At 37.5% G+C, this 27,107-nt stretch overlaps 1 protein-coding gene across 1 annotated transcript; it reads right to left on the bottom strand.

The window, feature by feature from the left end:
* Positions 1–347: 347 nt before the first annotated feature.
* On the bottom strand, positions 348–26,888 carry LOC129755851 (uncharacterized). The gene is made up of 6 exons (XM_055752543.1): positions 26,256–26,888; positions 26,001–26,173; positions 18,026–18,136; positions 10,942–11,082; positions 1,236–2,373; positions 348–1,175 (listed from the first exon to the last, which is right to left on the bottom strand). Exons 1-6 carry the CDS (start codon positions 26,768–26,770, stop codon positions 680–682), a joined length of 2,574 nt encoding a protein of 857 aa, XP_055608518.1. The 5' UTR covers positions 26,771–26,888; the 3' UTR covers positions 348–679.
* Between the last annotated feature and the right edge of the window lie 219 nt (positions 26,889–27,107).

Raw genomic sequence — 27,107 nt, 5'->3', positions numbered from 1 at the left:
GACTGTTGAATGTATCGATAGATTAAAAAAAAATCATAGCTAGAGCGCTTCGGGTAGAAGGAAACGAAAAGATGGTGAAACTGAAAGCAGAGCATTTGTGAAAAGAAGAGCTTTAACACTCAAAAGCGTGACATGAAAAATTAGGTCCTTAAATTCAAACTGCAATAATATGTTACACAACATGGCTCTTCTGATTGAACAACATGTGAGGTTTATTCAGAAATCAGTTACATATCCAAACAAAACATGTTAGTTTTATAAAAACAAGGAGGCTCATTTATAAGGTTTATTACGGACTTTTTCTGTATTTTACTAAAATGATTCGGATTATGAACAACATCAAACTCTGTCAATAACCAAGCTGGTGAACATTTTATTCAAAATTACTTTCCGTATACAACAGTTTCATTCTGCATGCAGCAGTTCATTTCCGGGTACCATCGATAACCACCAATAACAACAACTTCCAAACATCAAGCTCCATTATGCGACCTAAACATCAAACAAGATTTTTGCTCTAAATATGTCATATAAAATTGGCACTATTGGGTCCATCTCAGCTACTTTTTATGTATGTATCACACCGACCAGTAAAAGGACTGTTAACTTTCAATTTCATGATATGACGTAAGGTAGTTGATTAAATGCGTCTGGGTATGTTCTAAATGTTTATCAAAATTTAAACCGCCGTTCCATTGATGAAATCGTAACCGTTGATCTGTCCCTGGGACTGGGACTGCCGGGCCAGGGACATTGCTGCGGATGTCGCCTTTCCGGGACTGTTGAGAAACAGCTGCGAGTGTGATTTACGGCGTTCGCTTTCGATTTTGTCCAGATCGAAGACTGGTGAAGAGTTGTTGGGTCCGGTTCCGAAGAATTGTCGCTGCTGAAGACCGGCACCAGGTGGTGGCGGAGGAGGAATGTAGTTGAACACCGTTATGGGCTGTTGAATTCTTGCGTAATGCGGGGACATGGTCAAATCCCCGTAGCTGCGATGTACTTGAACCGGGGAACGCTGGATGGCGTATTCGACGTAAGATGGCGAAGGCGGTACGGGCAGGTATTTTTGTTGCATGTTCAGAAAATCGGTTGAAGATTTTGGGATGATCTTTGGCCATTTAGCTGAATTATGGTGAGGCGATGTTGATGCCAAGTTGCTTTGAGATGAGTTAAGTCTGAAAAACAGTAAACAAATCATTAGCTTGTTCTTAATATAAAAAAAAAAGATCATTCACCTGACAGGTTCCAGTAGCCCACTTGCAGATATTCTTCGATTCCAGTTATCAGTTGCCAGATCATCCAAGCTGTTCGAACCTCCTCGATCGTCCGAAACGTTCCGTTCGACGAAATGGTTATAATTCTTTTTCAAAAAATTTCTCGGTAAAGTCTGCCGCAAATCGTAATTGTTCCTCAAATGTTCCTCCGACGTTTTAAAACCACCACTCATCTGTTCCAACGAATTGTCCGACTTGATCCTCTGTCTTTGGTTTAACGATTCGCTCAAACGTCCACCTTCCTCTAACATCGAGTTCCGTCGTTTTCTTTTAAATTTGTCATCATCACTGTTGTTCCCCTCGATTACAAAAACATTCTGAAACCCATCATTATTCTTGCCATCGTCCTCAATAAAGTAGATATTTTTCGGTTTCGGTCTCGGGCCAACCTTCTTACAAAATTCATTGAACAACTTTTCCTTGGAAAGTTCTTTCGTCAAGTACTGCTTAGAAAAGCCGCAAATATTCTTTAGATTTTCATCACTCGCCGCTCCCTTAACATTCCTCAGCTCCTCATCCATAACCATAATGTTCGTACAAGTCGAAACGCTTCTCGTCAGCTTTCCACTGCCAGGAACGATCTCCACCCTGGAAGCGGCAGAAATATCATCCACACCGGGCGGAGACATGGCTGTGGCAGTGCTGCGCATCTCCGGTGCCGGTTCCGTGTACAGCTCGTTCAAACTCTGAACCAAGCTCGAATTCCGACTTGAATTCCTTCCATACCGATGAACGACGCAATCCTTTTCCGGTTTCTCGAAGTAAAACCGGGTGGTCCGAAAGCCGTTACTCGAGTCCGTCAGCTTCGGTACGGCACATGGCACAGTTGCGACGGTACAGTAGTTGCCACCCAAACTTTGATAGGTTGGATAGGTTTGAGCACGTTTAAGCTCCCGTTGGTGCATGTTCGAGTAGATGAGGACGTTCAGGATACCGGACAGTTCGGTAATTGCGAAGCCGAAAACGAACAGAAGGAAGCTTTGTCCGTAGCGGAAGCTGAATAGTGGGGCTTGAAGGGAGGATCTGGGACGGAGTTTGGAACCGATTTCCGCTTTTAAGATTGATATGAACATGATAAGTCCGATCAGCATCAGGAGACCTGAAAGTAGATTCACATAAATGTGGGAACAAGGAGATAGACATCTGTTTTCAAATCTATTTTCAACCTTCCTTTGCGTCTTGGTGGACCCGAACTGTACTTTCTCAAAGCGATATCTAAGGCGAACGGTTAAGCTAGATACATGAAATTTTCTGACTTTTTCTAAAATGAGGAGCTCTACAATTTCTTATTTTTAGATTTTTTAATAGGGTTATCAGAGCTACCCAGCAATAAAACTTTAGGGGAAAGTCGGGTAAGACGGACACCCTAAGGTAGAATCAGATATTGTTTTTTCATCGCTGTTTTCGTGCAGATGGGCAGTTTATGTTATTTGCTAACCCATTAACCATCGGCATCAGTAAATCTCCTTCATCAAGTCTGTTTTTTAAGCAATCTAAAATATGCTTGCAAATCACACTTTTTAAAAATGGTCGGGTAAAACGGACACTGCTTAGAAAAGCTAGATATTGCCGGAAATTTTGTTGTTGAAGTACATAATTTTGTGAATTGCACATTCAAGAATGTTTATAAACCAAAACGGAACCAACTGGTCCAAATTATTTATTGATTGAAAATTTTGAAAAAAATTGGTCAGATAGTACTTTTAACAGGCAACAAAATGCTGTCAAAATTTTGAATGTACGATTACTAGTTAACGAGTTATTAGCGAAAGAAAGTGTCCCATTTCTAAAAGAACTAAGCTTTACTTTTAACAGTTTTAATGGCCTTTTTGAGATGCAGAGTGCTTTTTGGCCGACAATTTCTCTTGCCAGGGTCTTGTGAAGGCATTTGGAGGATCAGACCGGTGAAAAATTATAAATACCTGGAGTAACTTTCGTGTCCGTCTTACCCGGCCTAGCAACATTTTTTTTTCCAAGTGTTAGTTGCTCAAGCTCGTTGACCAAAATTCGCTGGGTTTAACCAGGTGGTCAATGAGAAGCCTAATAAACATTCCACCGTTGAAAACCGATGAAATGTTCTTAATAGAGAAAATTACATGAAATGGTGCATACTCAAAGTTTTTGTTAATTTTGTTTACTATTACGAGACCATATTTGCTGTAAATCAACAATGGGCCTCGAAAGTGTTGATACACTTAGGCAAACATATTCCTATCATTAAATTTGTGCAAAATATCGTGATTTTCGAAATATTGAAAGTGTCCGTCTTACCCGACTTTTCATTATCATTTTGAAATCTTCCAAATGTCTGCTATCAGATGCTTCTTTAAAAATTGAGTTTTGATTTTTGTGGTCTTCAGAAAACGATCTTGAAGCCAAAAAGTCTTTAAAAATGGATGTTTTACATCAAAAATATCTCATTTAATTGAAGTCGTATTGAAAAACGGAATTGATATGAATTCAGATAGATTGAGAGCTCATATTGAAATATTAAAAATGCTTGGATTTACAGACAACAGCTAGTAATTTGAAAAGTTCATAGATTTTTCTTAATGATTTAATAACTATATATTTTCTTGACTATCAAGGGATTTTGATAAAAAAAATCGAAAAAATGCAACATTTTGTTTTGTAAATAACTTTTGAATGCATGGATGCAAATTGATGAAATGTTCAGCCGAGCCACCTGGTAATGTAAAGCTTAGTTCTTTTAGAAATGGGACACTTTCTTTTACTAATAGTTCGTTTACTAGTAATCGGACATTCAAAGTTTTGACAGACTTTTGCTTCCTGTGAAAAGTACTATCAGACCTATTTTCACGCGTTTTTAAGATATTTACGATGTAAGAGAAAAAGATGAAAATAATTTTGCACAGTTTCCTTCATAATCCTACATTATCAAATTGATAGCTGACAAAACCGTGGATTATTCAAAGAATTACTGTGTTTGAGTGGTGGAATTTTTTTGCTAGTTCCAGAGCTCTTAAGCAGTAAAGCCGGTAATGAAGCAATCAGACAGGTAATTTCTGATGGACGACAAAACTTATGAAAAACACTATTTCAATCAAATTCCTGCGGTTGAATCCTACAGCATGTCTGCTCGTGGCAAGGTCCCTAGCATGTTGTGGAAAAAAAAACAAATAATTTTAAAAACGAAAACTTATGTTTTCGCTGTTTTTAAAAGCCTGCAAAGAGTAATCTTGTATGCAACCTTCGCAACCTACGATCTGTACTACCCGAATATATGTACTTTAAGTTCGATCTCATGATGGTTTCACTTCGTTATTATCGGATTTTGCCTGCAGAAATTCCATTAAAAACACTTTAAAGTGGCTCAAAACTAATCTATGGAATAAATAAACCCAAGAGGCTTAAAAACCCAAATAAAACAACAAAACAAACAAAAACAATCAAAAATAGTCCAATTTTGTTCATTTCGAAACAGCTGTAATCTCTAAATTGTCCTGAGTTTCTTTAAAAAAAGAAGTTTTGGACCGAAAAGTAGCAGAAATTAAAGGAGGAGGATGTAGCCATCTAAAATTCAGATTAGACGAAGTATAAGTTTGAAAAACTGATCAATTTTATGACTGAAAAAAGTGTGCGCCGGCGCACACAGGGGTAGAACATGAAAAAAACGATCAAAACTATTTTCTGACGAAACTATGCGTTTTAGACCTATAGTGTCTTCGAGACAAATAACCTACATGACAAGGGCTATTCAATAGGATTTTTGAAACATTGATTAATCCACCTAGCAGTGAGTTAGAAAAACTAACTTTTTTAATATCCATTTTAGAGCTATACGGTCTGAGAAAAGTTTTTAGCTTGTATCAATTCTAGCAACTTTCCCAAAGAAGTCATTACTGTATCAATAATCGTTTCAAAGTTATGTCAATTTTTAAAAAAAATATCATCAATTTTCAGTTTTTTCAACATAACTTTTTTGCGAGTGATTTTTCATATAAAATATGTTCTAGAGAGTTTTGGAGATAGTATTGTTGCACACTTTTGCTGGAAACACTGTATAAAAATTTTGAAGTTTGAACGAGATATCTTGAAAATACTTAACAAAAATAGTCATTTTTAACTGGTTATATCTCCTGAGTTCGGACGAGTTCGGTTACATATTTTACAGTTTTGCAATCAAAAAAGTGTCACCTTTCAAAAAATATACAACTCAAAGTGGCCAAATGAGGTCTTCATAGTGTAAATGTCAATAGAAGTGAGCCGAAAATGAAGTTTTTATACTAATATGAGTATAACTTTTACTATCAGGCTGGATTCTCAACAGTAAGCCTACTTGAACCACTTGGACTTGAGATGGTAGATGGGCTCAAATCAGTATAAAAACTTTACTTTCGGCTCACTTCTATTGACATTTACACTATGAAGACCACAATTGGCCACTTTGAGTTGTGTATTTTTTGAAAGGTGATACTTTTTTGATTGCAAAACTGTAAAATATGTAACCGAACTCATCCGAACTCAGGAGATATAACCAGTTAAAAATGACTATTTTTGTTAAGTATTTTCAAGATATCTCGTTCAAACTTCAAAATTTTTATACAGTGTTTCCAGCAAAAGTGTGCAACAATACTATCTCCAAAACTCTCTAGAACATATTTTATATGAAAAATCACTTGCAAAAAAGTTATGTTGAAAAAACTGAAAATTGATGATATTTTTTTAAAAATTGACATAACTTTGAAACGATTATTGATACAGTAATGACTTCTTTGGGAAAGTTGCTAGAATTGATACAAGCTAAAAACTTTTCTCAGACCGTATAGCTCTAAAATGGATATTAAAAAAGTTAGTTTTTCTAACTCACTGCTAGGTGGATTAATCAATGTTTCAAAAATCCTATTGAATAGCCCTTGTAATGTAGGTTATTTGTCTCGAAGACACTATAGGTCTAAAATGCATAGTTTCGTCAGAAAACAGTTTTGATCGCCTGTTTCATGTTTTACCCCTGTGTGCGGCGGATGGGAGGTACCAAGAATAAAGTAAAAATTTTTCTTACAAAAATCGATAATTTTTTTTCAAATTTTTTCATCAATATTTATAAGATTACATTTTCATATGTGATGAAAGAAATTAGAGAAACATGAACTATCAAAGAACGAAAGAACATAAGCCGTAAATATCATGAAAATTTCGAAAAAGATACAACGGCTCACCGACAGGACTTGAACCTGCAATCTCCGCTTCGGTACAACGGCGCGTTAGCCAATTCCACCACGGTGAACGTGATGGAACCGGCGAACACGAGCAATCGAGCTCTGCCGATCAACTGCTGGATTGCTCGATTGCTCGTGTTCGCCGGTTCCATCACGTTCACCGTGGTGGAATTGGCTAACGCGCCGTTGTACCGAAGCGGAGATTGCAGGTTCAAGTCCTGTCGGTGAGCCGTTGTATCTTTTTCGAAATTTGCATGATATTTACGGCTTATGTTCTTTCGTTCTTTGATAGTTCATGTTTCTCTAATTTCTTTCATCACATATGAAAATGTGATCATTTTCAGGTACAAAGATGTACCAAGCGATTTCATAACATCAGTATTGATTTCAACAGAGCAACACCTCCCTGTGTAACTGGTCTGCTCGGAACCTTGAGCGGCACTGATTGCTTCTTCATCTGACCGTAAGTTGCGGCAAACCCGAAGCAATCGACCATGTGCTCGTTCGGCTAAAATCCCGAGTCGATGGGTGGGGTTAGAGAAACAAGAGAGATCAATAGAGGGAAAGATCACATGCGGGATATACATGGTGTTTCGATAGAAGGTCCAGCAGTTGATCGGCAGAGCTCGATTGCTCGTGTTCGCCGGTTCCATCACGGTCACCGTGGTGGAATTGGCTAACGCGCCGTTGTACCGAAGCGGAGATTGCAGGTTCAAGTCCTGTCGGTGAGCCGTTGTATCTTTTTCGAAATTTTCATGATATTTACGGCTTATGTTCTTTCGTTCTTTGATAGTTCATGTTTCTCTAATTTCTTTCATCACATATGAAAATGTGATCATTTTCAGGTACAAAGATGTACCAAGCGATTTCATAACATCAGTATTGATTATAAGATTACCTTTATTTTATTTCATAGAAAATATTTAGATCAAACAAATGTTTTTTTAAAATACACGCATTCGTTACTGTCTCATTTCTAAAAGAACTAAGCTTTAATGTTTATTTGTGCAAATTTATGTGATGTTCTGTCAAGTGGTTTTTAAGATAGCTTTCAATAAAGAAGTTTCTCGACTTAAATATTTGAGCAACAGGTGCGCCATCTTTAGTGCATACTTTTAACTACCCTTTTCAAATCAAAGCTATTTTTGATAACGTTTCCTGTTACCTGAAGCTTGACTTTAAAAGTATCTCAAAATTTTAAATTTGGACAAAGTTGTAAAAAATTTAGCCGATTGTCCTCCTTGGGCTAAAAATAACATATTTGACTTTTTATCACTCCACCACAGTTTTTGGGTAATGGCACGATTCCAGATCCAACTTAAACACAGTATATGTATACTTTGTGGAAGCTTTTGAAGTGCTTTTTAGATGAAACGATCGCATTTGGAGGCAGTCTTCTTTATGTTTTCAGCCATTCATTGTGTCAATCGTTATAAAACACTGAGTGATTTGAAGTTTCCACAGATCGTTTGCGTCCTCTAGTACTAGACATTAAATTTCTAAAAAAAAAACTCTCCTTGTTTATCTCAGAAAAATACAGGCTAGACTTCTCAAAGAAAAGTGTCTAGTTGGAAACCTACCAGATGGCCGCTTTGCTTTGCTGTCCATTACGACAGCATATCTCCCCTCTAGCAGTCCAAATGTTTTGCGCACGATTTGACCACCGTATTTTGTTTATTTTACCGGTGGGCAGCTTTTCTACCTTGTAGAAATGAAGTCAGATCTGTTTATTAGTCAGCTAGACGAACCAGTCAGAAAAAATTACTTTTTTATCACTTCCTCTATTGATATTTTCGGATTGAGCTTGAAAAAAACTCTCGCATTCTTTCCTCCTTAAATGATTTACCATGTGAACTTTGATCAAAAAGTTGATTTTCAGCAGTTCTTTGGTCTAGGGACTTTTCTGGATTTCTTTTCGATCCTGCCTAAAAAATTTTGTCAATGAACTTCAGTATTGTACGCTACCTCAAAAACCACTTGACAGATTGTCACTAAATTTTACACGCGTACACGTTACATTACTAGGTAGCTTCCTTGAAAATTTCATTAGTTTTCATCCATGAATTCAAAAGTTATTCACAAAACAAAATCTTACGCATTTAGGAACACTTCCCACCACTTGAAATCCTGCCTGTTTCATTGTTTGCGCTGACCGAAAGAATAGACCTTCTAGGCCACGTGCTTTCATTGAGTTCGGTCTTTGGCGCTTTGACTATTTGGCCTAAATTTTCTACGATCGCATCCATTATTTGGTTTAAGGAAGGCATAGGAACTATCTAGAAAACCAGTCATCAGGCAAATTTGAAATAAATAAAGTTTAAATAGTTTAACTGACATTCCAAAAGTTATAAATTTCAATTTAATGATTAAAAGCATATCAGTGAAGTATTAAACTAATAGATGGATCTTTGTATTAGTTGGTTTTGTTTGAAAATTTTGTAAATCCTTGTTCACGGATTGCAGTCCAAGGCACGGCGAGCCATCCTGTCACCCAGTTTGCTACTCTGGGTCCGTAGGTGCAATGGGACGACTGATGATATCTTTCACATACATATACCTACCTCCTGTTCTCTCTTTGGCAATAACTCTCATCTACGCTATACTCATGGATGGGAGGCCATACTCGGACAAGTGCACTCGTTATTCGAGGCGCCGAATAATGTCGGTCATGTCCACGTAAAGGACTCAAGGTCTGACTTTTCTACGATCGCGATGGTGCTAGTGTCTTTGCGTCATCAATTACGCGATCGCTTCTCTCTTACGCTAGTGCATATAACGTACTTCAAGCAGTTGGCGGAGATTTGACCAAAAAGCCAGGCAACTTGCGTCTCTCGGCATGACCAGCCAGACCATTCTACTTTCAATTCCTCCACCTTGAGCGTTTTATTGGCTGCGCTGACTGGCAACTGGATAAGCGCCACTTGAGTTCCTCCATTGAGCGGGCCAGCTATTAGCCGGATTTCATCTTGGTGGTTTACCTGTAGGGGTCATCTATTAGCTTCTAAAGCACGTGCTCGCAATTCTCTCCGAAAGCTTCTTTCGTCAGTGATGTGTACGTGGTGTGAGATGCTCCCTTCCGCACCACGAAAATCATATCACCTGTACGAGATCTTATAATGCTTTGGACGTTCTCAGACAAATCTGCCTGTTTAGGTTATCTTCTCATTTTCCTCAACACATCCGCATTCGATACTTTTGAGGACCACTACAGTGTCATTTCTCTCAAAACTTGTGCTCGCAGCTCGACATGTTAGCAGCTGTTGGTTTCACAACCACCTTCTTGCTTTATTGGGCTCGCTTGATCTCTTGAACCTTCGCCTCGACAGCTTGGATTTCCTGCTTATCCGCGATGCCAGGTAAATTTTTTGACGTTTCAGAGTTAGGACAAATGTATGGCCGTTTTCAAAAGCTTTCCAAAAGCTCCCTAACTAATCGAAACTTTTCTATGGAGGACATGGTGTCGCTAGTGTTTGCTTAATAACTCCCATTGTGTGAGGCACTCAGAATCTTCCGTGCTTTCGCCTACACTCTTACCACTGATCACACTGACATAACACTTAGAACAAAAATTCGACGATTTTCTGGCTTTTTTTTCAAATTTTGCAAGTTTAATACCGACGTTAGGTGGCGAACCTACCATATTTCCGATACAAATGCTCTGTAGGAAAAATGTACCTTTTTAGCCCGATTTTATCGTAGGATTTGCCTATTTTTTTAAGTTGGGAGGCACTTTCTAACTGGGATAGCATTTCATTCAATCGTTCGATGCGCACTCTGGAATCGATATTGCGTACTGTTGAAAAAATTATCCAACAAACGAAATCGAGTGTCCAGTCAGTATGGTCAGTGTTCTTACCATCGGTATTATCTTCTTCCCATTCGACGCAATCCTTTGGTAAGGTAATTATATACAGGCTTTTAATGCCCACACACAAGCAACTTAAAATAAGAAGAAATAAAACAAAAAGGTTAAAATGAATGAGGGATGGTCTGTTGCATTACGAGGCCCAGGCTCAGAGCCTGGCCTACTGAACTGTATTCTGATTCTATTCCTCATTAAGATTTTGTATTAAATTTTGGTTTAAAAATTAATCTCCCTGTTTTCAGCTTCAGTTTTCTGTTCAATATGAGTTTTTATTTTTGGCTCCAATCGTTTGTTTTGATTTTCAGGGTACATTCCAGATTTGGTTTTTGTGTTATAGTTTTGGACTTTGAGTTAGAATAACAGTTCCAGTTTTAAGGTTCGCTATCGCGAATTTTAATTATTTCTTCTATGTTGTTTTTTAATTTGAATTATTTGGGTTCAGAAGCCTTCTGTTTAGTATCAACACCTCTTTCTTTGTTCCTGCATTGTTTCAAACGTCCCATATTTTTTTCCCTGTTAATTTTCCCACAACCCCACCCCTATCGAAAGGAAGACCGATTGTTGTCGTTGTCGCTGCCTTGTGGAGTTTTTCTCCACCGAACAAACAGTGGCAATTACCTACCGGTTATGATGAACAACACCCCGGACACGAAGTAGCAGATTTTCTGCCTCGCCGAGCACATGGCCTGCAGGAACAGGACGTAGCTGACCACCAGGATCAAGCTGGAGGCGAGAAAAAACGGCGCCGAATGGGTGACGGTGTCTGAAAATAGAACAACATAGGCAACATACTGGCTTAGTGGCTTCTACTAAATAAGTAGGATAAATGTTGGAAGGGGGATGTTTCGGTTGGGATGATCTGATCTAAATCCTTCCAATGAGGTTAAATTTTTAAAGTACCTATATGGTGTTAATCGAATCGGGTCGATTGTTGTTTTTTTTTTCACTTCAAAGATAGAATCTGTTTAAAGTTGTTGGCGGTTGATAAACATAGAAATAGTTCTCATATTGGCATCAGTGCGTAATAGTTTCTAAATGACTTAACACATTCAGCGGCTTGTGGAAGGCTGGTTGAAGACTCACTTTCACTGCTGCGTCGTTGAAGTGGAATTTCAAGTATTTTCTCTCATTTATTGAAGCTGGGGTAACTCCCCCCACTTACGGATGGAAGTTTGAAAAGGGGTCACCACCATTAGTGTGAATATGTCTCGGAGCTGAAATAGAGCATAGGATTCTAGTCTAGAAGGAGCGAAAAAAAAAGTGTACAAAAAGGATGCTTGACATAATGGGCGCGAAACGTCGGATTCGCAATCACCATCGTCATCTATAGTCGGTAATTTGGGTTCCTTTAATGAACCCCAAATTAATGCTTCCCCTATAATAGGATTAATTTCGGATTCACTGGTGTCGTCGAAGGTATCCGCTGAAGTCTGTTGTCTGTCAGCTTAAGTTGTTTGGAAGGAAACCTAGTTCGATTAGACTTCTGGAAGTACTCACTGTATGTTTTGAGTTTATTTCAATTTCAAAGATTATTAAAAAAAAAAAGTAAAATTGTAGTATTACTCTACCCCAGGATGTCAATGAATAGAAAAAATTTCATCATCGAATTTCATAAACTGATCATATCTATATCTACATTCTGTTGACTGACCCGAATAAACTGACCTGAGCAAAACTTCCAGAGCCCAATGGAACTTGATATTTATAAGGATGCCTCAAAGCGCGTCAAAGTTTCGATTTTTAAACCACAAAAATCATCAAAAGAGTCAATGGTGCAAAATGACTTGATTAATGACAAAAATGAGAAAAATCAAAATTGACAAAAAATGAAAAAAAAAATTAAAAATGACAAAATTATGGCCTAAATATGACAAAAAATGAACTATAAAATGACAAAACATAACAAAAACATGACAAAAACCTGACAGATGAGATAAATATTTGACAAATGTGAGAAAATATAACAAAAATATGAAAAAAATTACAAAAATATAGCAAAATTTTGACAAAACAATAACAAAACATGACAAAAAAAATGACAAAATTCTGACAAAAATCTGACAAATATGACAAAAATATGTCAAAATAAAGACAAAAATATGACATTGATTTAACAATAAAATGACAAAAATTCGATAAACCTTTGTCAAAAATATAACAAATGTGTTGAAAATAAGACTAAATTATGACATAAATCTGATAAATATGACAAAATTATTACAAAAAATAACAATCAAATAAAAAAAAACATGGCAAACTTATGACAAAATTGGTAAAAGATGACAACAATCTGAAAGATATAACATTTGTCATATTTTTATCACATTGTCATAATTTTACATAGTTTGACGACATTTTTGTCCCTTTAATTTAAAATTTGTGTCATATTTTAATCATAATTTTGTTATATTTGTCTTATTTATGTCATAATTTTGTTTTATTTTTATCACAATTTTATATCATGATATTGTCATTTTATTGTTATATATTCGTCATATTTTTACCACGCTTGTCATATTTTTGATTTTTTTGTCAATAGCTGTTATATTTTTGCAAAATTTTGTTTTTTTTTTTGTAAAAATTTTGTAATATTTTTATCACATTTGTCAGATTTTTGTATTTTTTTGTCATTAGTTTTTCATACTTTTACCAAATTTGTTATGTTTTGTCATTTTATTGCCTAATTTTTGTCATATTTTGTTATGTTTTTGTCGTAATTTTGTCATAGTTTTGTCCACCACATTCTTCCCACACGCTTCCTCGCCAGCGTTTTCTCACCAACCCGATCTCTTATTTCTCAACCTTTCCACCTATACACACTACTATATTGAAAAGACTTTTTTTATCAAAATCCTTGAAAAATAGCAGTAATTATTCAATTTCCGCGAGTCCAGCGCATCGAACAAGCTTGGTCACCATTCAACTAAATTTAATGATAATCGAATTGAGCTTTTTTCACATTCAGCAATGTTTGCTTGATACTGAACATGAAGATTGGATAATCTCATGAACCTGCAAAGAGCCTGAATGTATACTGAGCACCGATGTTGCCGATTCGTGAATGAGTATGCAGAGTTCTTTCGGGATTGAGCTTTCTGTTCATTATCGGATGAATTCAGATGGAAATGAACTGAGCGTACACTGCAGTAAATACAATTGAATATTGAAAGCTGACATTGAATATTTGCAGCACTGCTCCCAACACACCAGAACTTTGGCCAATCGAAAAATATTGCGCGATAGTTAAGCAGAACCTTAAGAAGATCCAAAAACTGTTAGCATCAAGAAGCAGTTTAAAGCAAACTGCTGATCTGCGTCGAAGATAGTGAATAAGATGACTTTACAAAACCTGATGGCAAGCGTTGAACGATAGGCTCACGAATTTGGACTAGGTCGACCTGAGTATTTTTCCGTCTTTCATACACATTGAACTTCAAGAGGAAAAACTTTGGTTTTTAAATAAACAAATAGCTTAGCTTAGCTTGATTGACTACTCACATCCACCTTAAATCATTGAATCGGAAATGCACCTTAAAAAGTCTTTTAATTTTAAAGTATTCAAGTAAACTCTGTGATTGATTTCTAGACTTGGTTTAAATACATTCAATACATTTCGGATTCCAAGATCGCAGGAGTGTCTCGGTAGAACAAGTTCCACATCGCCAATGGTTGCTACTCCGTGATTGACCGAGGCCATCAATTTTGTTCAAAGGTCAAATGAACGGTACCTGGGATTGGCTACACATTCACAATTCACAAAACTGACGCTCTCTCTTTAAACATCAATAACGACGCCGGCCACGTCCTAGTAGTCAATAGATAGGTTAGGAAAAATAAAAAGGGATAAAAGAACAACTTCATGCCTAAGGACCGAGGTCACCTCTGCACCCTTGCAAAAAAATTTGTTTGGGAATGTGGGGGAAAGGAGTTGATTAGGAAACACTTTTGACTAGTGTTATGCTGATAGCCTTTTCTCCTGAAATATATTTTTAATTTATTTAAACATTTTAGCGAAATAAGAAACAACAATTTTGAAAGGTGATTATGACTAAACACATTCGAAGTCACTCGTATAAACTTGATTTCCATCTTCATCTGTAACCTTTAGGTTATTTTGCCCCGTTAAACCCCCATAGAGCAAGCCATTTTGGAGTGTTCCTTCTGAACATTCAAAGCTTTTAAGAGTCCATCCAGTAGTTCATCGACAATTTTCCGATGGAACTCACTTTAGTAGGAACAAAATATGTAAATAGGTGAGATTAGATTGGTTCAGCTAGGTTAAAATGAAAATAAATAATACACTCCAAATGAAAATGATACGAGGGAAAACATTCAGTAGTTTTAAATTTAAAATACACAAACACATACACATAGAGAGCGCTAACTCAACGAACGGGAATAACAGTACCAAAACGTCAGTGGAAAATGGAACGGATGTAGGGTCAGGAGGGGTTGCCAACTCATTGACTGAAAAGTAAGAAAACTTCCTTTCCACCTATAGCTACGCAAGCGAACACAGCGTTGAACAGCGAATACTAACAGATGGTTACAACAGTTAAAGTACTATCCGTTATAATTAACTAAGTGGAAAGTGGAAAAAGAACAGTGAGCTGTAAAGATATCGAGTCAAGTGAGTTGAGCAATAATTTGTCTAGAAACCCTCCCTATATTATCCCATATTCCCATCCAGGACCCTTAAGATTCTGGTTTAAGATTTGGCCTTAATATTCTGGCTAAAGAATCTGACCACAGAATCCCGCCAATTGGATTCAACAAAGCTTCCGTTCGCACGAGGCAAACGGGCCAGTGAAACACCGCTTCTCAATTCACCACTCTGCCATTACCATCCCGAGTCAGGAGGATTCCAGGCAACGGATCCTACCAAGGCGACTCAACCAACTCCGGTTACACTTGGCAACTGGGCCGGTGAGCCGAAGCACTGGTCAGAAGGTCCCGAACATCCCGTGCCCATCCGCTAGTTGGATCCACCAAATTGCCAAACCAAGAAGCAAAGGATCCAACGAACAAAGTGGACAACAATTGCGGAAAAACCCCAGAAAACCCAGCCTATAACAATCTATCGGGTTCCGTTGCTCTGTCGAGGAGCCTGCGGAGCGCAAGCGCTGCGGGCACCATCCAGAGTACCAGCGAAAGATTGGCATCCACCACGAGGACGGCCAACCATAATCGCCAATCAGATTCATCTCGATCTGGTTCCAGAGGGTGTTGTTTGATCCCTTCAAACGGGTTCGTAAGAATTCAAATAACAACCCTCCGGTTCCATAGCATCGAATGGTCAGTTGATGACCACGGTTGGAAAATCAGCATCGAAGTAGACCCGTTACGGCCGGCCGGCACCAGCAGCAGCAGTCGAAGCAGAAAACACCCTACACACCCACACTACACAGAGTAAGTTTATAATACATGACAATTTTGCGTTTCAAAATCATTTGTGTGTTCTCCTTGAATATCCGACTAGTTCCCTTATAGCGAGAGCCGACCTTGAGCTCAAAAGCGTTTCTCAAACTCTAGCTGGCCCAGCAAAAGAGGCGTATGAAGCCCACCCCAGATGGTTGCCGTGGCTTGACCAGCAACTAGGGGCTATTGGCGACCTCCTTCCGAGTGAGCAAGTAATACATCTGAATCTGTTATAGTTGTTGCTCACATAACTCAAAGTTCGAAATGGTATTCGAACTGATGTTCTTAATCATATTTATGTAGGAATTTGAAAACGTATGAAAAGTGTAAAAGTTCAAATATTTTGGAGAAAAATTGAGAAATAGATTGAAAAAAAAGGGAATTGTATTATTGGAGAAATCAAGGCCGAATAGAACGTTTTACTCTTTGTTTTCTAAATAGAAATGAAGAGAATAAAAACTATGTTAAATTTTTCAGCAAATTTGATTGGATTATTCATGTAACGACTTCCCGCATTTGACCAGAAACATCCCGATTCAACTTAAGCCTTGTTTATTATTTAATCATGATTGAAGACTTTTTGTAGTCCGTATTTGACGTGACTCAACTAGAAAATTTATTCTTTTGTTAATTTACAATGTTGTTAATAAATATGAGACCAGATTACTTACAAATAAGTCTTCTTCTTCGATCAAAACGAGTTTGCCGAAGATCCTACAATCAGTTCCGGATTCGGATTCCTGTTAAGTTACGATAAAGTTACTTTCTGGCGTTTTTATAACAAAGAAGGTTACTTACAATCTGATGGAGAATATAAAGCAAGATATTTCGCAAATACAATATTTATCCGGGAACGACAATTCACGGCAGTGAATTCGACCTAATCGGAACACATTTCTTCAATTAGCAAATCGTATTTGATATTTGGAGAATAATATTACAACTTACGGTTAATCAAACTACTGATCGGAACCTTGCTAGAATAGCATCAAACTCAGCTAAGAAAATGCTGCACTTCGGCACGAGAGAATACAATTTCAATCAGAACTATAATTTTCACCAACCAATCTATCAAACATGTTTTTTCAATTTTTTCCGACTTTCCTACTTTTTCTTTTCTCCTTTCTCTTCTCACCTGTCTAACTATCAAACTGTCAAATCTAATCTGTCACAAGATGGGTTTGATGTTCCCCCTAATTTCACCCTCTCAGGGCCGTAGCAACAATGATACAAATGAAAAACGATCGCTTTGGTTTTAAATAAACAAATAATCGATTTACACGCAATTTAGTTTGATCACTTTTTGATCCGAAAACCATTTAAGCTTGAACATGGAGAATTTCAAGTTTTTATGAATTATTAAATACTTGTGAATATTTCCAAAATTTTTTCGTGTTTTTTTTCGCAAATCTTGAAAAAAAATTATGTTCTTGGCCTCCGGTCGATTTTTTTTTTGGTAAATAGTGCATTGGATAGTGGTAAGTTTCCTCTATAATGTGGCAAATTTTCAGAGTTGCCGATTTTTTTTTCCTTTAAATCGTCCTATGAAGACACCGTGTAATGTTTTTGTTTCATCTTTGAAGTCAGCAATAAATACAAAAGCACACACGAGTAAGCAAGAATAGGTACCTATCAGGACGAGTAGCAGGACTTTAATAATTCAATTACACCAAAGCCAATCCCCTACTGGACTTCTGGCCTGGAACTGGACCATGTAACTTGACCTACCCCAGCATGGGTTTCTATCCGGCGGCGATTTATCTATCGTTCAGCTCTTCCGGATCAAAAAGATAGAGGGGGAAATGGAGCCAAGAATATCACGACGACACGAGAATGCAAGCTGCTTACCACCAGGGCAACAAAGATTACTTCCGATTATGAGTGAGTACAACACGGTATACACGTGCGCTCGCGGGGCCAATTCAATCAAGCGAATAGATACATAGGAAAAAAAACTCCCCGGCAGTCGTTGACGGAAATCGAAACACTTGCCTCAACTGGGTCATCCGGAGATCAATCGGAAGCCAGGGCAGAACGTCCGCCAATCGAGAAGTAAGAGTAGCGATTCCGGGGACTAGATGGACGGCAAAATTGTTTGTCAAACGGATTATCTTTAGGGTAGAGGGTGCTAGTTAAGATTTTTGGATTTTGTGACTTAAAGCTACTTAAAACAAAATAAATTCAGGTGGACAACTTTCATATGGAAACCAAATTTAGGTCATAAACGAAAATTATGAACGTTGGTAGTTCCACTCTAACAAAATTGTATCTTAGTTATCTGTACTTACAAGGAATTGCGTTCGTAGAATCCTGGGGGTGTGGATCGTAGTCTTCCTGCGGGAAATAGTCGATGTTCCCACACTGGAACTCAGCCGGAAAAGGTCCCAGAGAGCCACCTCCTATAACAATATAAACAATTTTTTTTTAATTTACTATGGTTGTTACAGAAAATTCAAAATAAAAAATTAGAGAAAATTTCTTAAATAACATTATTTCATAAGAAACATCCATAAACCAAAAAACTCGGCGCTGTTACAATATTTATATAGATTCTCGATTGAGTAGAATAAAGTCGTGAATAGGAAAGTATAGCCACATCGACGCGAGGAGGCAACTCGGTGTTTCCCCCCCGAGGCAGGGGCGTGAAAATGTCGCGCAACTTCCGACTGTGTGGTAATTTCCTTTCCGATTATCGGTTATTCGTTATTAATTTTTCCTTTTTCTCCCCGACTACGGCTGCAGTCTATAATAGAATTCATACCACTTGGAACGTTGGTCTCCCGTCATATACTATCCAAGAAATGTCTGTCATGTATCACAATTTAAATTTCTTGCTGAGAAAAATTAAAAATAGTAGGAATAGTATGGAATACTAGAAAAAAAATTTTTTTTCATGTACATACCTATTGAACAATATGATCGAAAATACCATATAAACTTCATACTGATTAAACGATTAAATCAATTTGCAACTAAACCCCGATATTTGGTAGGATAGCTTTATAGTCTTTCAACTTCTCCAGGATTAAATGGACAAATTTTTCGATAAGTGGTTCAGCCCTACACAGAAAATCATTGAACGAATGACTCATCGATGTAGACGTAAAAATCAAAAAGTGGCTCCAGAGAGCTAGCCTCACGGAAACTTGAATGCCCAACTAGACGCGGTGTGGTGCGACACATCTAAGTCAAGCCAGTCGTCAAATTTAGATAGAACACCGAGAGTTCACTCGATCTGTATACTACAATCCAAATAAGTTAAATATTTCCAAATGCGCATATCGGGTAATATGCGCAATGCGCATACAGCCGTTCGATGAAATGGCTGATTAATCAACATATCTGATCAGTCCAGTATGAGGTAATACGACCACAAATCATTTTTTATTTTCAAATACAAAGTAAAAAATTAATAAATTATTACAAGGTTTTGAACCTAATCATGCGTACAGAATCTCTAAACAAAGCTGTTAGTGGTTCCTACTTCCAGTAAAAAAAAACCATAGGTAGTAGGCGACGGTTTAATGGTATCGCACGTGGTTTTTTTTCGCTCCGTCGAGGTGAAATTAAATTTTTGAAGTTTGAATTGTTTCTTATTGTAATATTGTGCTTTTTTCTTGAATTAGTGGATAATGCATAGTGATCAATGATTGCATGTTTCATTGTTTGTGTCCGACCCGATCCTCCATTGATTTAGTCCACCCCCAGCAGGTGACATCGTTGATTGATTCCCTACAAGAGGAAACACACTTGCTACTTTAAAAATTGGTGAGTTCGTTCCATGATTCTGCTAATTAATTCATTCTGAACTGATGTTGCAATCTGGGAGTTTCTACCTGAGAATTTTAAGAAGCCTACAAAATTTGAAAATTCTGAAATACCGTTCATTAATTTATGAAGAGAGGTGAGGCGATCCCTCGCAATTTGCGAGGGATTTTTTTCTCTATTCCAACACCTTATTTTTCAACAGTACTATTCTTTCTATTGTTTTCGAAGCTACGATGAGTTGAGCAAATTGTCCACTTTATGCAAGAAAACTGCATTATTATCTTCTATCACTTCATCACAGTTTTCGCTTAATGGCAGGAATCCAGATCCAACCAAAACAGTGTATAAACTTTAACAAACCTTTGCAAGTGCCATGTATTACTTTTGCCAATCGTTATCTTTGCCAATCTTTATGTACCACTTATCGATTTGCAGCTTTTACAGATGGTCAGCCATATTTAGAACTTTTTTTTTTCTTCGAGGCTTTTCAATAAAAAATTTCTAGAAAATTCGTATCGATTTCCTTCACGAAATTTTTCGAATAACGGGTCTACTATTTTGCGCACGATTTAACCACCGTATTTTGTTTATTAACGGTGGACAGCTTTTTTAACATTGAGACACGATTTTTGATCGTTATTTTTGGTTTGTTCGACGAATCAGACAGAAAAATTGACCTGTATTACTACTTCTCCAATTGAAAGTTCGGATAGCGCTTTTTAAAACCCCTCACTTCCCAGAACTTCATGGAAATAATCATTCTTACTTATATTCAAAATTGAGGTCACTGTTAGATCTTCTACGACTTCTAGAACGATTTTCCACATGATTTTTGATTGCATAGTTGATTTCCAGCTATTCAGGCGTCTCTAAATGGGACTTGCCTAGATTTTTCACGATGCTTCACGAATTTTTTTCAATGAATTTATTCATTAGACGCTATCTCAAAAACTACTTGACAGATTGCCACAAAATTTTGCTAATGTCAACATTAATCGGTAGTATCGCTGGAAATTCCATCAATTTTCATCCATCCGATGATAAGTCATTAACAAATGAAAGTGTTGCATTTTTTTCAAATACAGTCCTTATTTTGCTAATTTAGGATGCAGAGGTTGGTCCTCGGTCCTAAAGCACAAAATGGAGCTTCTATCTCTTTCTCTTTTTTTTTCAAATCTATCGATTGATTACTAAGACGTGGCCGGCGCCGTTATTGACGTTCAAAAAGAAAGCATCACTTATGTGCAGTGTGAATGACCGCCCAATAAATTAACATCTGAACAAAATTGATGACTTCGGTCAATCACGGATTAACAACCATTGGAAATGTGGAACTTGTTCTACTGACCCACACCAGCAATCGTGGAACTCGAAATGATTTTTTTTTTGTTTCGATTATAGTCGTTTTACCATCTTTATGGCATTCGCGACTTTATCAACGGTGCAGTTGGCGGATCGTTATTGAAAAACTTATCCGGTACTGTGTTCGATGTTTGCTCTTGGGCTCGAACTCGCAGACATCGGCTCAGGAGACAACAGACTTGCCAATTGAGCTATATCACAAGCCCAACTCGAAATGATTGTTATCATAGTTTGATTTGGAACAAGTAATGCATACATGCAAGCTAAAAGGAAATTATATTTTAAATGCGCATAACTTTGTCATTTTCAACAGAAATCATAAAATAATCAAAATTGCCAAAACACATTGTACTTTCATCTTGAGACACCAAAATTCAAATCTTTAAGGGTCATGGAAAAAATGACATTAAATCTATATTTTTACGTCGAAAACTAACTATGCTAGAAGAACTGCACCCACATATTGAGGTTGCGCGAGCTTCTCACAACCCTGGTTTTAAAATTTTAAACTTTCAAAATAAATAGGTCAATTTGTGAATTTGTTTTTTTAAGATCAGTGCATTCAATATTGTTTAAAGCTAAAACTTTCTTCAAGTAAGTTAAAATTTAAATATGTCAAAATTTCATCATCAAAATCTCGTGGAAAATGTTCAAAATCATCAAAACTTTTTTTTTAAAGAATCCTAGGTTTTTGTTAATATTTTTTAAAAGCTGTACTATGTAAATCTTTGTTTAAATTTTACCTCTTCATCTTTTTTTCTTACATTTTTATCAACAACAAGATGCATTATTTCGGCATACTCGTTCCCTATTTGTGTTAACAACAGTGAAGCGCATACGCGTCATTCGAAAAATAAACGAGATATCTCGTATTTAGTCCGTAATGTGTTATTAAGCCTTATTGAAAAAATAATTGTGAGTAAAATTTGGAAGTTTAAGCAATAAGTACCTAAACTCTAAAAAAATTTGTTTCTGTCGAAAATCGATTTTAGAATCTCCAAAATAACGTCAGGGGGAATCAAAGGAAATCCGGAAAATCGAAATTTCAATTTTGATGCCAAATCTATATATTGGTCATTCCATGTCAAGTGTGCACAGCGAAAACAAAAGCTTATCAAAAATTCGCCAAACTTAGCCGAAAGACTTTCTGAGGCTTACAAAACAAATCCTCAATTTTTGAGAATGATCCGCCCACCCCTCGTTCCAGGATCCTCCCTTCTTTTTTTCATGATTTTGAAAAAATCATCATTTTTAAAATACAATATCTCCGGACTAGAAAATCATACCAAAATGACAAAATATAAGTTGTGTGGGATGTGGACGGATCATTCTAAAAAATTGAGGATTTGTTTTGTAGGCCTCAGAAAGTCTTTCGGCCAAGTTTGGCGATTTTTCGATAAGATTTTTTTTTCGCTGTGCACACTTGACATGGAATGACCCACACGGAAAATAAAAAAAACGGTAAAATTTACCTTTTTGCGAGGTGATTTTTTTCCAGGTAAATTTTCGAGGTAAATTTTACCTTTTTCTCATTCACCTAGCAAAATAGTAAATAATACCGTTTTGGTAAATGCTAGTTTGTTTGATTGGTTTCTTCAATAAAAATAAATAAAAAAAAAATCATGAAAAAATTTGTATTTATTTGAAATAAATAGGGACTGCTACCTAATATTTATTTTTGAAATGAATCACCATCTATATTTATAAAAATGAATTTCTGTCTGTCTGTCTGTCTGTCTGTCTTTCTGTCTCGTTTCCTTATAGACTTAGAAACTACTAAACCGATTTACGTGAAACTTGGTAGGCGGGGGTATTGGAGGCCGGGGAAGGTTCCTATTATGGTTTGGGACCCCTCCCTCTAACATGAAGGGGGGGAGGGGCCTTCCCAAAAGACAATTTTTTGCATAACTCGATAACCAATCAAGCCAGTGGTATCAAATTTGGCTTGGGGTGGTATTTGGGAACGAGGAATATTTCAATGAATTTTAGGTACCCCTCCCTCCTCTCAGTGGGGTGATAGGAAGGGGGAAGGGGGGCTACCTAACAATTTTTATATAACTCTAAAACTAAACAATGTATTGGAACCAAATTTGGCATGGGAAGGTATTTTGATACGAAAAATATTTCTATGATTATTTGAGACCCCCCCCCCTCTTTGCTGTTGAAAGGGGGAGGGGCCTCTTTCATATTTTTTACATAACTCAAAAACTAATAAAGCAAAGGGAACCGAATTTGGCATGGGAAGGTATTTGTATACGAAACATATTTCTATGATTATTTGAGACCCCTCCCTCTTTCCAGTAGAGATATATAATGGGGGGAGGGCCCTCTTTTTAATTTTTTACATAGCTCAAAAACTAATCAAGCAAATGGAACCAAATTTGGCCTGGGCGGATATATGGGAACGTGACGTGTGGTGTGCGCCGCCTAATGTGCCGTATAACGGGAAAAGTACGAGAATTTCTTCGAAACAGCAATGAATAATTTTTTTAATTTTTTTTTTTATGAAAGAGTAAAGAAAATGCTACATTTGTATGAAAAACAAATTATGAATTCGTTAATAAATGACTGAACTACACGCAATTGTTTGTGTTTCAATATTAAATGAAGCAGACTTTATCTGGAGGCTGACGTGGAATACAACACGAAGCTCTGTGGGCCGATCTGAAACATAAGCAAAGTGTTATGAAGAGAACCAGCACAAATAAAAGAGATCCGAGAAAACACTTACCATTTTGTTCCGATTTTCACATATTGGGCACGGAGCAAAACTGGTTCCCAAACGGCAAAACAGCTTAACCTCAATAAACGGATTCGGCAAATAGTTATCTACTTTTTTTTAGAGATGAATTGTACCGTTTTGTTTAGCTCAATCCAGGTCGACTTCACCTCGTTCCGAGGTAAGTTTTACCTTTTTTGGATTTACCTTTTTTCTAGGTGGATTATACTTTTTTATTCAGCTCAATTCAGGTGAACTTCACCTCGCTACGAGGTATGATTTACTGTTTTTGGATTCACCTTTTTTCTCGGTGAATTGTACCTTTTTTCCAACCTCAATTCAGGTAAATTTTACCTCGCTGTGAGGTGAGTTTCACCACGAATAGGTAGAAGTTACCTTTTTGGCTTTCGCGAGCGTTCACCTTGCTATATCGGTAAATTTTACCTTTTTATTATTTTCCGTGCATATATAAAAAGCAATTTCTGTGTGTTTGTTTGTTTGTCCTCTATAGACTCAGACGTCTTAAGAGCTTGAGAGCCGAAATTTGGCATGTGTGTTCATTAGGACCAGGAATGATGAAAAATGTTTTCAGATTTTCGAATGCCCCTTCTGAAGGGGGTCGTCCATACAAGACAAATATTGTTTTTGCGTTATTGGCGTTATTTTTCGTCAGATTGTGATGGAAATTTTCACATGAGGGTTTTGAGAGATGGCCAATCGATTTCAGGCATTTCATTTTGTGTCAGGGTCGGCAAAAGGGGTCGTCCATATCAACTGTTTATTGTTTTTGCGATATTGACGTTATTATACATTAGATTGAGATGAAAATTTGCACATAGGAGTTTTAAATGACGAATAATCAATTCCAGGTTCTAAACGCGGAGTCAGTCATCGTCCAAAGGGGTCGTCTGTATTAACTGTTTGCTCTTCTTGCTATATTGACGTAATTATGCATCGGATTCAGATGAAAATTGGTACACGAGAGTTTTGAGGGACGGGCAATCGATTTCAGGTATCGAATTTAGTAAAAGGGGCCGGCAAAGAGGTCGTCCATATTACTTTTCAATATTTTTATGATATTGACGTTATTATTCATCGGATTGAGATGAAAAGTTGCACATTTGTGTTATTATGGACGAACAATTGATTCCAATTATCCCAATCTAGGTCAGGGTCGGTCAAAGGGGTCGTCCATACTAAATTTTTACTGTGTTTGCGATATTGACGTTATCATACATCGGCTTGGGATGGAAATTGGCACACGGGAGTTCTCAGGAACGGGCAATCGATTTTATGAGTCAATGTTTTGCCAGGGGTCGATAAACGGGGTCGTCCATATAATTTGTTCACTGTTTTTGCGATATTGTCATGATTATGCATCAGATTGAGATGAGACTTTGTACATGGAAATTTCAAGGGATGTGTAATTTATTTGAGGTTTTGGGTCGGGGCGGCCAAAGGGGATATCCATAATATTTTTTCACTGTTTTTTTGCGATATTGACTTTCTTGGGCTATGCAATGGTTTCTAAATTTGCTCAAGGGAGTTTTATGGGAAGGGCAATCGATTTCAGATATCAAAGGTTGTAAAAGATGCCACCGAAAGCGGGATTTTTCACAATAATTACGTTGTTATGCATTGATCGAGTCGAAATTTATACACGGGGGTTGAGACGGTTCATTGATTCCTGATTTCAATTTAGTAGCAGACGACAGAAAAAGTTATCGTCCGATATTTTTGCAATTATTGCTTAACAATACATCCGGAAATGCATTTGGGAAATGCTTGGCAATTAACATTCATTCAAACTGTTCATGACATATTCCAAGTTGAAAGCGAAACGGAGTTCGTACGGGATCAGATAGTGACTTATAAATGCATGAAACGTCAAAATCTGGTGTTATCTCGAAAAAACTATTTTACCATAAATAAACTTTTTGAGACTCAGTCAATTTTCCAAAAAAGGGTCGGTTTTCCGAAAAACACCTAAGTCTCAGAAAGTCGATTTTGAACAAAAAAATTTATTTTTCGAGATAATACTAGATTTTGACGTTTCATGCATATCTATGTCTAAATAAATAAAAATAAATAAGGCACCTCTGACCGATTGAGCTGAAATTTTCCCCAGGTCACTTTTTAGGCCAATCTATGGTTGGTTTGCAAAATTCGATCATGAAATTTTTCCCATACATCCGTAACCACTCTAATATACATACAATCATTATTTATTTTGTCCCTATTTAGTTTTTTCAACTAGTGGACTAAGTTGGAAAACACTAATCTTCAACTAAAATAGTGTTCCTCTCTTTAACTTAACCCTAAACCATGAAAAAAACATTAACTAGATATATTTAATTTCACTGCAAAATGATCACGATGATTCTTCTACAAAATCCGAAATTTTAACAACTTACCCGTTTTACTGCACAACATCCAGAGGGAAGATTTCGTATACTTGGTCAGATAGATCCCATCATCCCGTAAATTGTAATTCATCGTTCCGTTGTAGTTCCCATTGGGAAGTTTCTCCTCCGTAAAAAGCCACTGTGGACCAGCCACCGCGGCAATAACCAGCGCAACCGAGAAGCTGCGGTCCGTTGGAATGATTTATTGATTTAAAAATTTAAAAATTCAAATAAAGATTGCCAGAAAACCGTTCTATTTCCCACCTGCTCACAACCGGCGTAACGACCAGCATCCAGTAACTGCCAACGTGGTTCCCGCTGCTCGAACCGGAATCCGCCGACAGAACCCCATCCGAGCAGATTCGTTTCAAAAACTTAATCCGATCGGCACCGTTTAACGCTGCAATCTCTTCCTCGGCGCCACTCGCGTCATTCAAGATTTCACCCTCTTCAAGACCCATCGACAAACTCCGGGCCAATCCGTTCCGTTGACCCGGGATCCCCCCATTCGGAATCAAAACTCGATCGAATCCCGCTGGAATGGAACCGTTGTGGGCTGCCCGAAGCCCTGAGGGATACAACCCATTCGACGACGGTGGCGTTAATCGGACCGAAATCGACGGCACGTGAACCGAAGGAGACGGTAGATTTCCGGCGTAGGATTGCCTCCGGCCGCCGGTGGCCGGAAGTGATCCCGCCAGGCTGCTCCCATGGTTAACGGCATCGTTTTCGTCGAGCGAAAGTAACGAGGGCATCCTCAGCTGCTCCGATGCCACCATATTCGCCTTCGACGATGCTTCCGGGAACGGAAACGGAATGCGAGAAAATTGTTTTTTTTTTTATTAACCTGCCCCTGATCCGCAACGGAAAACGAAAACCGAACCGAACGAAACGAAAGTTGATTAACAACTGATGGATGCTTGCCGAGGAGATGTTCTGTCTGGCTGGCTGGCTGCCTGTTTGGCGTTTGAATGTGTCCCCCCATTCATGGCCTGAAGGTTCTGATGGGGCGGCGTGATTCTAAGAAGAGACACCCGGGATGTGTGGGAGAATCGCTCTCGCACTTGGTTATTTGGTTAGTGCTTTACCTATTCATATTTTATCAGCTGAGTATGT

This window comes from Uranotaenia lowii, chromosome 3 (assembly GCF_029784155.1).
Source record: "Uranotaenia lowii strain MFRU-FL chromosome 3, ASM2978415v1, whole genome shotgun sequence".
In the NCBI taxonomy this organism is placed as follows: domain Eukaryota; kingdom Metazoa; phylum Arthropoda; class Insecta; order Diptera; family Culicidae; genus Uranotaenia; species Uranotaenia lowii.
Note: the sequence above shows the minus strand (reverse complement) of the source record. Positions and strands in the feature narration are given on the sequence as shown.